Source organism: Thunnus thynnus, chromosome 3 (assembly GCF_963924715.1).
Source record: "Thunnus thynnus chromosome 3, fThuThy2.1, whole genome shotgun sequence".
Lineage (NCBI taxonomy): Eukaryota > Metazoa > Chordata > Actinopteri > Scombriformes > Scombridae > Thunnus > Thunnus thynnus.
Window position 1 is genome coordinate 18,833,880 of NC_089519.1, and position 12,239 is coordinate 18,846,118.

General features: G+C 38.9%; 1 protein-coding gene across 1 annotated transcript; it reads left to right on the forward strand.

Moving 5' to 3' along the window:
* The first annotated feature begins 300 nt into the window (after positions 1 to 300).
* wfs1a (Wolfram syndrome 1a (wolframin)) lies at positions 301 to 10,908 on the forward strand. The gene is made up of 12 exons (XM_067584544.1): positions 301 to 445; positions 1,103 to 1,678; positions 2,717 to 2,796; positions 4,789 to 4,933; positions 5,037 to 5,210; positions 5,495 to 5,572; positions 5,648 to 5,790; positions 5,929 to 6,069; positions 6,484 to 6,729; positions 7,024 to 7,302; positions 7,951 to 8,114; positions 8,355 to 10,908. The coding sequence occupies exons 2-12, from the start codon at positions 1,108 to 1,110 to the stop codon at positions 9,571 to 9,573; spliced, it is 3,240 nt and encodes a 1,079-aa protein (XP_067440645.1). The 5' UTR covers positions 301 to 445; positions 1,103 to 1,107; the 3' UTR covers positions 9,574 to 10,908.
* Positions 10,909 to 12,239: the final 1,331 nt, after the last annotated feature.

Sequence of the window (12,239 nt, forward strand, 5' to 3'; positions counted from 1 at the left end):
AAAAAAGCAGCTTCATAGAGGCTGATTAAATGAATGGGTATAAAAGGAACTTTACCATAACTAGAGTTCAGCCAATTTGGTGGCATATCAATTGGCCTTATGTATGAAGTGTGAATTAACCTTCATTAATTAACTTAATCTATTATGTTTTATCTAATCACATACAACAGGAATTAGCTAATAGCCAATCAGATAAATTGACAGTCTGATGGACATTTATCATCCCAGTTAGGGGAGAGTCTATTTTAAGAGGGCGGGCCGTGAAGTTGTCGTGTTGTTTATGGACCAGAGACGTGAGAGCTTGACCACAGTCAGTGTGCGTCTCTGGTTTCGCAGAGCTGCGTGGAGAGGAATGGATCACAACAGGGAACACAGTCACAACTTTTAAATTCAGGAGGACAATTCACTTTAATATCGTGAAGAAATCTGCTCGTTTAGTTACCAAGTAAGGTTTCTTTATGTTGTTTGAGTGATTGTTGCTTTGGCGCAGGTTTAGTGTTGGGATTTGACTTGACTTGAGCTTCAGAGTTCCTGTGCTCGCGCAGTGTCAGTGTCCGTATGTGCAGGACGAAGCAAAGACTCAAAGTTCAAATGCGAGGCTATGAATAATTACAGCTGTCCCAGTGTAAAAACGGATTTAATATTACCTATCCATATTTTCCTGTCAAATTATACATCTTAGCTCTGCATGTTCCTGCGTTTATTTGCCACTTTGTTCAGTGTAATTGTATGTTATTGCCATGGACAGTACCAGTCAAAAGTTTTGATACACTTTCCCATTCACTTGAATGAGAGATTGTATCCAATCGTTTGACTGATACTGTATATTAATATCTTATTGATTCTTTTAGATGTTCACTCATATTGAGTAGAACGGGTTTTACTGATGTTTCCCTATCAAAATTCTTTCTCCTTTCAAAGGGGAGGTATCATGTTTTAGGTGTATCATATTTTAGGTGTAAATTTCTCTGACAGGGAGTTCACAGAGTCCTCTGCCTGTTGCTATTCTGAGACTTATTAGAAATTACCTTGAATATTTTGCTGCAGTTTATGGTTGTCCTTAGATACATGTTATATTTATACATACTTCTTTTTATTCCAGGACAGATGGAGAAGGATTTCCCATCAACACCGACTGCTTTCAACACCCAGAAGTCATGCCCTGTCTTGGATGGGCCCTCTCCTCCCTACCCAGTACAGACTCCTCCTTCACCCATCTCCAATAACCACTCTACTCCTCCCTCTCAGCCTGCCAAAGCTCCATCCTCCACAAAAAACACCACAGAACCCACTAAACTGTCTTATTCCTCCCCACCATCCGCTCACACCATCTCTAAACCGATGGATTCACCTCCTTCTTTAGGCGGCTCAAAACCTTTATCTCCTGCTGTGTCCTCTAAATCCCTGTCTACAGCTGTTTCTGAACTCCCATCTCCTGCTGATAACAAAACACCATTTACTACTCCTCAAGTCTCCAACCTCACTTCTGCAACCAGTTTAGCCTGTAACACTCCTACAGATTCCCATCCAGCTTCCCCCACCACTGCTTCCACTACAGCTCCCTCCACTTCTTCCACCGCCCCCATGAAACTCACCTTTGCCTCCATGGCCAAACGGGTCATATTACAGGAAAGACTCAGAAAAGCAGAGGAGGAGGATGCCAATGACGAAGAGGATGGTAAGAATGCCTTCATTTTGAGTTTAGGACTCAATGACACATTCTGAGTTTTAATGGCCCTGAGAGATGAAGTCACAGACCACAGACTCTTCGCTGTGTTGAGATGATAAGCCTTGTGCCATGTTTTGGAATGTCTTTCCATATGTAGCAGAGTAACCCATCCCTGAGCTTAACATCTTTCTTAGCCAGAATGGAGAACTACTTTTGGCTAACTTTGTTTTCTCATATTTTGTATGTACTTTGGGCTGCTATTTCAATTCCTGCTTGTTCGGCAGTGCTCAGTGCCTGTTTTGTGTGTAAGGAATAAGAGCTGGTCATCTGGATTGACAAGTGAAGAGTAGTGAACATGCAAATCTACAGTTTTGCAGCTACTTGTCTTTCCTATTTCCATATATGCAACACATACCAGGGTATGCTTTGCTTGCAAAACACGTTGAGTTTGAACTAAGTTCAAAAACTAAACACATTTTAGAATTATTTGTATATACATTTTTGAGAGAAACTGATATTAATTACCAATTTAAAATTTGTGATATTTTATTGTCATTTATAAGAGCTGCAGCTCACTGTCAGGCAAAGATGCTGAACCCCTTTGCTTAAAAGATACTGGGAAGACAGTAACTGTAATGAAACTTTATTCAATCGACAAGTATTAGTGTGACATAAGCGCTCGGCACAGTGTTGATGGAGCTCTGGGGTCTCGTCACTGGATATCTGCATAGACAGACAGTTTTAAAACGCACACACTCTCACTTCTACTCCACCTCTGATTTCGTCTTATGCTCATGTTACCAGACATATGTCTGGTGGGATTCGTTCATCACTGACTGTGAGTACATTATGTGTAAAAACAAGCACTGAGTCACAATGCTCCTGTACCTGTATCTAACTATGTATAACCATAAAGTTATATAGCTATACACGTTTAGCAGCAAGGGCATTATGTTATAAGTTTTTTCAGACAGTAGTTTTTGATTGATTGAGATTGACATATGTACATGTAAGGCATCTCCTCTCCTCTCCTCACCTTTCCTACAGATGAAGAACCAGAGGAAGATTTATCCTTCCAGCAGATGGAGGAGAAGGCCAATGCTGGTGATGCCAGAGCTCAAGCCCGGGTGACTGAAAGCACATGCACACAGCCTGACTCTTGGCATTGTTTTCCATCTTGCTGGTTCACTCCGTCTGGTTGTGAGCGTGTGTCTATTTTTGTCCACTCGGAAGATGATCCCAGGCTTTCAATATGATGTGCAAGATACTGTCACACATACAAAATATGGTTACTACTTCATAATAAGCCTGTGATTTACAGTGAGATTGTGTTGTATGAATCAGGGGCCAATAAAATACTTATTTTATTTATGTTAATGCAGGTACAGTGGAAGAAAACAAGACTATGTGGCACAAGGGAGTAACAAGTGGGCATTTTGGAGGAATGGAGAAATACTTAACCTTGTTAAGTCCACTATAAGTACATAAATGATTGACCCTCAAGTTCCTCATTATTCCAAGATTTGTACCCCTTTCTTTTGAGCTTCCTACCTCAAAACTATATTGTTGTGCCCAACGACTGGTGAGTAACCCTGTAACGTAACCCAGTATTTTATATGCTCTTCAATAACCATGCTATCTGAGTTTCCCAAATCCCCAAAAACCTACAGTTTTGGTAGCAAATCACAACTGTGAAATATGTATGTTACAGTATATCATATTATTTTAGGTTGCACAGAATAACAATTTTTCCCAAGCTTCAGTATTTCCTAGTACTGTACACCCCATCCATACCCAATATTTACAGAGATTCTTAGAGTATGATTTGTTTCTCCATTTCTCCAAAATGCCCAATTGTTACTTCCTTGTTTGTTCAACCTTGTTTTCTTCTAGTGCATATACATTTAGATATCAATAGCAACAAAACAAATTGCACTATAAACTGTGGGCTGTATTATAGTGTTACCCAAAACATTACAAACACTATTACAGTGTATTGCAGCATTCCTCTAAATTTTAACAAATAATAATGAAACATTCACATTATCTTTACTACTTGTTCTCTACCAACACATACAAATGTAAGAAACGGTTATGGCAGAAGTAGAAGGGGGGCTAGAGGTGGAAGATGAGACCAGACGTTGCACTCAAGACCCATCGACTCTGAAAGGGTAAATTCCTTAGAGGCTGATTATGTGGCTTTAACTTGCTATGTGTTGTGTATTTGGACACACAAAGCACCTAAATCACCTGTGTAAGTGAACATGTCTAAACATGTGACCCTATCAGCGCAGGGGTTGGGTATACTGTTATACAAAGGGAATCAGTGTTTATTATACATGCTAATAAAGCAGGTTCATGATATTTTTTTATTGTATTTAACATAGACACAGACAGGAGTATACTAATTCAGAGCTTCAGTTTAAGATCCGATCATCTCACTCCCCCCTCCAAACACATTTGATAGTAACTGAGAGAGAAGGAAGTTCTGAAATGACAGTTAAGATTAGAAAACGGTCACTTGATATGCTCCTGGGGCCTCTGCTAACTGCAGTTATCTGTGCAGTTAACTGTGACAGAGACACTGATGGCTACAGGAACAGGGAATTATAGGTTCTATCTGTTCAGTAGTCATCTGTTGTCAGCGGGTTCCATATGCCTCACTGTGTTTGCATTGAAACAACTTTTTTTTAACCAAAGAAATAGTCCCTACAAAACCTGTGTGTTTTGTGGATTATCCAAAATAATGGGAACACTATTGAAAAAAAATTGCTTTTGAATTTACACAAATAATTATCACAAATAATATTACATTTTATTGAGTTGGAAACAGAAATCTGAGCAGTGGGTATCTCAAAACCTAGGAAAATGTCAACTATCTTTTATAAAGTAATAAGTTAAATGGGCGATTAAGTAATTATCTCAGTTCATGTAATAATGTGAATCTTATATGTATATATAATTTACTATTATTTTGCAAAGTAGTTTATGTTATATTCTAAATACATGCATACAATATAGTACATTCCACTGAACTTTATGTCTGGTTGTACTTAGTTAGACCAAGGCCACACAAGCTGAATTAATCTCCTCTCCTTTACCTTTCTTCTGTTTTTCAGCTGGGTCAGCACTACTTGGCTCTTGCTAAAGAGAAGGATACAGAGGAAAATAATTGTGTGGCTGTGAAATGGCTTGTTAAAGCAGCGAAACAGGGAAGAAAAGGCGCAGCCAGAGTACTACAGCGCTGTTGGATCCAGAACAAAGGTTAATGTCACAGAATACCTATACGTGCACATGCATCTCCATGTTTGTGTGTATTTATGTTTTTTGTGTCTTAAACCTTTTCTTGTCTGTCATCCACTGCTAGGAATAACTCCAGAGAATGAGGCAGATGTGCGGAAGTTAGCGACAGAGACTAAGTTTGAGCAGACAGTGCGTAAAGCAGCCATGATGATGTACTGGAAGCTCAATCCAGAGAGGAAGAAGAAGGTGGCAATGTCTGAGATGCTAGAAAATGTCGGCCAGGTCAACGGCATGCAGGGTATGATACGACCACACAATCACAGACATGTGGATAAAAACACTATTAATACCATGTCAAATATCCTTGAATTGTGGCAACAATCTTGCCTGATGTGCGACAGGCTGCCCAGAATGCTGTAGCATGTTGTCATATGATAGTTGCCATTGCTGTGAAATATATCATGTATCCCTCTTTGTGATATAAGCATTTGCAGCTGTCATGCTGAAGAATATCACATTACATGCGGGCGTTCAGGGTGATGTTTGTAACTCACTGGTGCTGTGTTCGTTCCTCACCAATAGGTGGCAATGCAAGCAGGATTCCTGTCCCAACCTCAAACCAGACACAGAAAATATTGGAGAGCATGGTCAGCAAAGAGTGTAAGTGTCCAGAAAGAAACACACAGAGAATATAATTTATCCTCTGTTATAATCACCTGCTTTATGTCTTCTCAGCCAAACAGCTGGTGGACCTGGATGACTTTGTTGAGATGACTAAAAACTATGCACAGGGTATTGTCCCCTCTGCACCTCAAAGTGGTAGCCAGGTCACAGCCAAGACTGAAAGCCCTGGACTTGCTCGTGACAGCAGTGGAGAGGTAAAAGACCCAGTTAGAATAAAAATAAATAAAGAAATGCAAATTTGTTATCATTAGAACACAGCCATGTATATTCTAAATTAAAATAATTCAAGATACTGCATATGTGTGTGTGTGCGTGTGTGTGTGTGTGTTTAGAGGCGCAAGGCTGAGCTGGGCCCTTCAGGAGGAAAGAGGGCCAACAAAAGTGCTTGGTGTTTTGGCCAAAGTGGGATGATGCTGCACAGGAAGCAGAGTAGGGCCATAACAACAGCCATGATCATGAAATCACGCTTAATGGTATCTTATTTTGTCTTGTGCCACATGTCATTGTGTTTTCACATATTCATCAAAACTAGTGAATGTAATTTGTCAGTGTTTTTACTCTTGTTCAGTCATCTCAATATCCTTCTTTTTTTAGCTTAGTTAATAGGGCTGCAACTAACGATTATTTTCATTATTGATTAATCTGTCGATTATTTTCTCGATTTGTCAATTAATTATTTAGTTAATGAAATGTTAAAATATAGTGAAATGATGACATTCACAATATCTCAGAGGTCTTGTTTGTCTTGTCTGAATAGCAGTCTGAAATGTTAAGATATTCAATTAACTATCGGAAAATCTTCACATTTGAGATGCTGCAATCACTTGTTGCAGCTCTAAATGGTAATGTCTCCAGTCCCTCTCCATATGTGTCTCTCTTCAATTCAGATGCTGCAATACCCGTTGCGTACCATGATTGAGATGAAGGAGCACCTGGTCGACTGGGCATCGCGGGCCGGTGTCCAATGGCTGAGCACAATTATCCCTACGCATCACGTCAACGCGCTCATCTTCTTCTTCATCATCAGCAACCTGACAGTTGATTTGTTTGCATTTGTCATCCCTCTGCTTGTCTTCTACCTCTCCTTCATCTCCATGATTATTTGCACTCTGCGTGTTTTTCAGAGCAGCAAGGTTAGTGTGCTTTTTTTACTTAAGCGTTTTCTTTCCAACATGAATAGTGTGGATATTACATTCAAAAGTTGTTTTCTAATGCAGAATATGTTGCTACTTTTCCCTCTTTCCTTTCAAGATTGTTTGTTTTGTGCATTTGGTTTTTACTTTCACTTTACCAAAATTTGATAAACCTTTTTCTGTCACTAAACTATTCCAAACTATAAACACGGTTTGGTGGTTGAAATGCTTTTTATACATTTTATTCTAATCTCCCAGCAATTTTTGACTCTTCCTTCCCCTTCTTTTTTCCAGTCTTGGGAGAACTTTAGAGCCCTGACATCTCTGCTGACACGTTTCGAACCTGGCCTAGATGTGGAGCAGGCAGAGACCAACTTTGGCTGGAATAATCTTGAGCCATACCTCTATTTTATTGTCTCTGTCTTCTTCGTCATTTTCTCCTTCCCTGTAGCTGACAAGGGCTGGATCCCCTGTTCTGAGCTCTCCACAGTGGCCATCTTCTTTACTGCTATCAGCTACCTGAGCCTCAGCCCCACCGCTACGACGTACGCACGCAAAGCAATGATCATAGAGGTCAGAGGGGACACAACACCGACACAACTCGTGCTGAAAAGATCATGTTGTAACCTAATAATTACAAATTTGATTAATGTGTGCTGTGTAAATATCAAGTTGCACAAACATTTGTTAAAATAGGCCATGCATTACAGAAGTACTTGTGTGAAACTTCAACATCCAAGATTTTGGTGTGGGACTTTTTGTAAATATACATATCTCTATTTTTTATTATTATCATAAGAGAATAACAAATAAAAGCCAAATGCATTTGACAAGAAGTTAACATATACATGAACTGTATTTGCTGGGCTAAAACATGCTTAAATGGTTTTTAATCAGCCACACGGGCAGTAAAATAATTTTTTTTCTCCCCTATAATGACTACTATTTGACTATTATTTTTTTATTTATTTTCAAATATGTTGTTAATGTTAAGCTTTATTTATTCAGAAAATCTCATTGAAATCAGAATCTTTTTTGCCATATACACAATAAGATAAATAAGGTTTATTCACATCACAATCAAAAAACATCATGATACACACAGACACACTAATTATAACAATCACAAACACTATGAAAAATGTCAGATAGTACTAAAAAAATTAAAAATCAAAAATTTCCCTCAAAGTTTATCAGGTATGTACTTCTTTTTAAATCCAGGTAACATCATCTCTATGTAGCCTGACCCAGTTCCTGCCAAGGTCCATGACAGTGCTTTGTTTTCTGGGACACACCTTCGCCACACTGCCACTAGGGGAGTCAGTGGAGCTGAAGCTCAGCATCCCCTGCCTGCTGTATATCTACCTGTTCTATCTGTTCTTCAGGTGAGCAGGGACATTTGGGCATCTGTGATTCACTGCAATTCTTAAATTGTTTATTCTCTGGCCTGTTTTGTTACTTTATATGTGTTCATTGATTCATAAGAATTTAAAACCCATCTACTGTTTTGTGTCAGTGTTTTTAAATCCATTTCAACACATTTTAGAATTAAGATTAATAGAAGATTATGCCCTCTAAATAATTTATTATTTGTCCCCTTTCTTCCTTTCTTTCTCCACCTTTAGCATGGCCAAGATGCGTGGTTTCCGGGGAACTTACTGCTTCCTGGTGCCATACCTTGTGTGCTTCATGTGGTGTGAGTTCTCGGTGGTGCTCCTTCAGAATTCCAATGCTGTAGGTCTGATCCGCACCTGTGTGGCCTACTTCCTCTTCCTGTTTGCTCTGCCTGTTTTGGCTTTGGGCCTTGCTACCATGCTCTTCATCCAGCTCTGCAAGTGGTTCCTCGAACTGGAGCTGACCAAGATGATTGTAACCCTGGTTGTATGTGCGATCCCTGTCACCCTGCGGCTCTGGACACGGTTTAGCATGTCTATTCTGGATGTCTTCCGCTCACTGACGTCTCGCGGCCCTGTCAAGCTCATCTTACTCTGTATCTCCATGGTGGTCCTGTTCTTCTCTATTTATGTGTATCATGCAGAGGGACAGAAAGTCTATAACTCCACCCTGACTTGGAACCGATACAGTCAGGTGTGCGGGCCCCCTTCCTGGAAAGTTAAAGGCACAGCCCAGACACAGATTTTCTGTAGCCACCTGCAGGGACACAGAGTCACCTGGATTGGTCGCTTCAAGCATGTCCGTGTGGCTGAGACAGAGAATGGGGCGCAGTCAGTCATCAACATGCTGCCAGTGTTTATGGGAGACTGGCTGCGCTGCCTGTATGGAGAGACGTATCCTAAATGTGAGCCAAAGAATGCCACAGTCGCAAACCTAACAGCTGCCAATTTGGCAGCCAACTCTGCATCAGCTACAGTCTCACTGCCTGTACTGCCACAAATGCAAGAAGAGGAAGAGTTGTGTGAGATGAAGGCTCTGGCCAAACACACCTGCCATGTCAAACGTTTCGACAGCTTCCGCTTTGAGGTGACAATAGGGATGGTCAAGGATGGAAATGTAGAGGCAGAGGACCCAGCCAGTGATATTGTCCTAAAGGCCAGTCATGAGTTCCGGCAGGTCCTGCTTAACTTGAACCCTGGTAATATAGTGGACTTCAGCACCGAGCTGGAGGGTCGTCTAGGATCCAAATCTCCAGCCTTCGAGTTGAAGGCAATCCACTGTCTGGATTGTGTTGCTTCACCGTTTACTGACGGCAGGCAGGTGAAGATAGAGAGAGACTGGAGATGCACCACAATGAATGCACTAAAGTTTGCATTCGATTTTTTCTTTTCTCCTTTCCTGTCTGCAAAAATCACTGCCAGAGAAGAAAGACATCACCAGGACACATAGAAAGACACTTAACGGAGACAACAGCACAAAATACACAACTGACAAAGGCATGGGTGTAGATTTGGGTATGGACAGTAAGGACATGTCCCTACCTACCAATATCAAGGTGTTGCTGAATTGTCCCTACCAATATTTTTACCGATCTTATACAGTCTAGCCACTTAAACTCCACATAATGTTTACGGTAAGATCTCTGCAGTTCTCAGGTTTGTGTATTATCTGCAAAAAAGTGTGCTATTATGATAAAGAGTGAAAGAGCAAGACATGGGGGACACTCAACCTGATGATCTGGCAACCCTCAACTTCAAGCTGTACACATTGACTAGCAGCAGCCCGCCAGCAGCAACAGCAGTAGTGGAGTCGATGAGGTGGAGAATCTGAAGCAGTTAGGATTTATAGTTTAAACGTTCCAAACATCAAACAATTGAAAACGACTTCAGTGGACAAAACTAAGATCATTTGATATATATTTAATTTCATTTTAGGTGTTGTTGGCTAATTTGTGATTATTGCTCAGACATGCTGTTTAATTTAACAACTTCATTAGCCTACTGTTGGTGAAAATTCCTCCCAAAAGCAAATTAAGAATTAAGGTCCTTTTTAAAGAAGAAAAAAAATGTCAATAACAGTTGAGCTTAGTTAACACTGAATGTTCTCTAATCAGTCCAAACATTAATCTTTGAAATTAATGGGAGAAATATTTACTATTTAATGCAATATCTCCCCTCTTTCATGAGTGGATCAAGAGCAGAGTTAGTATTGCATATGTGTCCTTAAGACATGAACATTATTTATAAGCTAATTTAGCCATTGCTTGTCCAACTGATTTGTTTGTGACTGTCAGGCATCATTTCATTATGAAAGTACTGTCAGCAGCAGCCTGAGCAGCGCAGAGACATACAGACAGGTGAGCTCTGATGTTATAGTGAAAGATCTAGCCATAAGTTCAGGAGATGAATGAAAAATAATACAAATCTCAGGTGAGGTTTGAAAACTTTACAGCAGCTAGTTACTGAGCAGCACATTACCTACAGGTTTCTATACATTTATTGTATTTTAACATATATTGTGACAGTCTATGATATGTCATTTTTAAATATTAATATTGGTCTCAAATTAATAGTTAGGTAGTCTATCAATAAAATGTAAATATCAGAGAAAAGATCATTATAGAAGTCCGGTTTCAGGCAAGTCACTTAATGCATATTCAGTAAAGTAAACATTTTGTAGAGTCAGCCTCTTTATGTGTGTATGTGTGTGTGCACATGTGCTTATGAAAGAGAAAAGAGTGATAGAGAGCAAGTACACATACACAATTATTTTGGCAATCCGAAAGTCCCTACCAAAGTTAGAACCAAACGTATGCCCTTACATAAAGGTTACTGTAAAACTGAAGTAATACATTTTTTCAGGAATACACCTTGTATTTTTCTTATGATGTGACTATCATGTTACTGAAGTATTGTTAAGTATTGTTAATTGTATTAAAAATGAATCTAAAGCTTATTTCTTATTTCATGCTGATATTATCTAGAAAATGATTTCATATTTTGGATAGTATGTCTTGTTAATGCATGAGTTTACACTTAAAGTGATACTAATTTTATTGTTTCTGTTTAGGTACCTCTAAAGTAGTTCAAGAATAGTTAGACACCAACTTTGACTAGAATAAAAAATCATCCTTCTTCCGGGGTCACAGATTTTAAGTTTGCCAGTTTCCAATATTGTTATAAGAACTACACAAAAGCCTGTAATTTGATGGCACCACATTATATGCAGAGAAGGTAACACGTGCTGACCACTTCTGAATAACTATAGAGGTACTGTACATCCATTAACAATAAAATATTCATTTATATTCATATAAATGTATTCATATACCAGAGTGAACTTTACTTTAAAGCAATGTTGTTGCTGCTTTTGTATTAATTGTACAGTTGTGTACATGTTTGCATGTAAATGTGTGTTGTGAGTACATTTTTACAATATGTACATTAACATTTATTTATAGGTTGTGTGGCAGACTATATATTCTGGATCTGTTTGCTAATTATTTCTTGCCTTGTGGTCTTAACATGTTCTGGTCTTAATCTTTTTTTTTCAGTTAGTGATCAGATTTTCTTGTGCCTAATGGTTTAATTCACATAAAATGTCAAACATTTAGAAACCCAAAATAGCCCTTTGAACTATTTGTTTTGCTCTCAATAACGCTGTTAATGGTAGGCTCATAAACCTGTCAAAGTATGCAGCTGTAGTCTCGCTATCAGTTTCTATTACACACGTAGACCAAAATACCATATCAAAGATGTCATAGCTGATGATAGGTCTTACTATTTATGGTGTCTGGCCAAACCATTCAGTAATGCATTAAGTAGCCTGGAGGATGTGTTATAAATGTGTGTTTTTTGTTTTTTAATATAATTTACATCACAGCCTAGGGTGAGTGATCCATTGAGAAAAACAACATAAAACAAAACTATGATCACATTTATTCCTAGATTTTAAGAGTAACAAAAACATTTGATAGTGTTCATTCCGTAGACATAGAGTGCCAATCATAGAAATATTTGAAACTATTGGTTTTGCTTTACAGCACAGTGTGCCTTTACATTGCTCCAATGTTAAAGTAATGTTGTCACATTTATGATGACAAAATACTGTTAAGT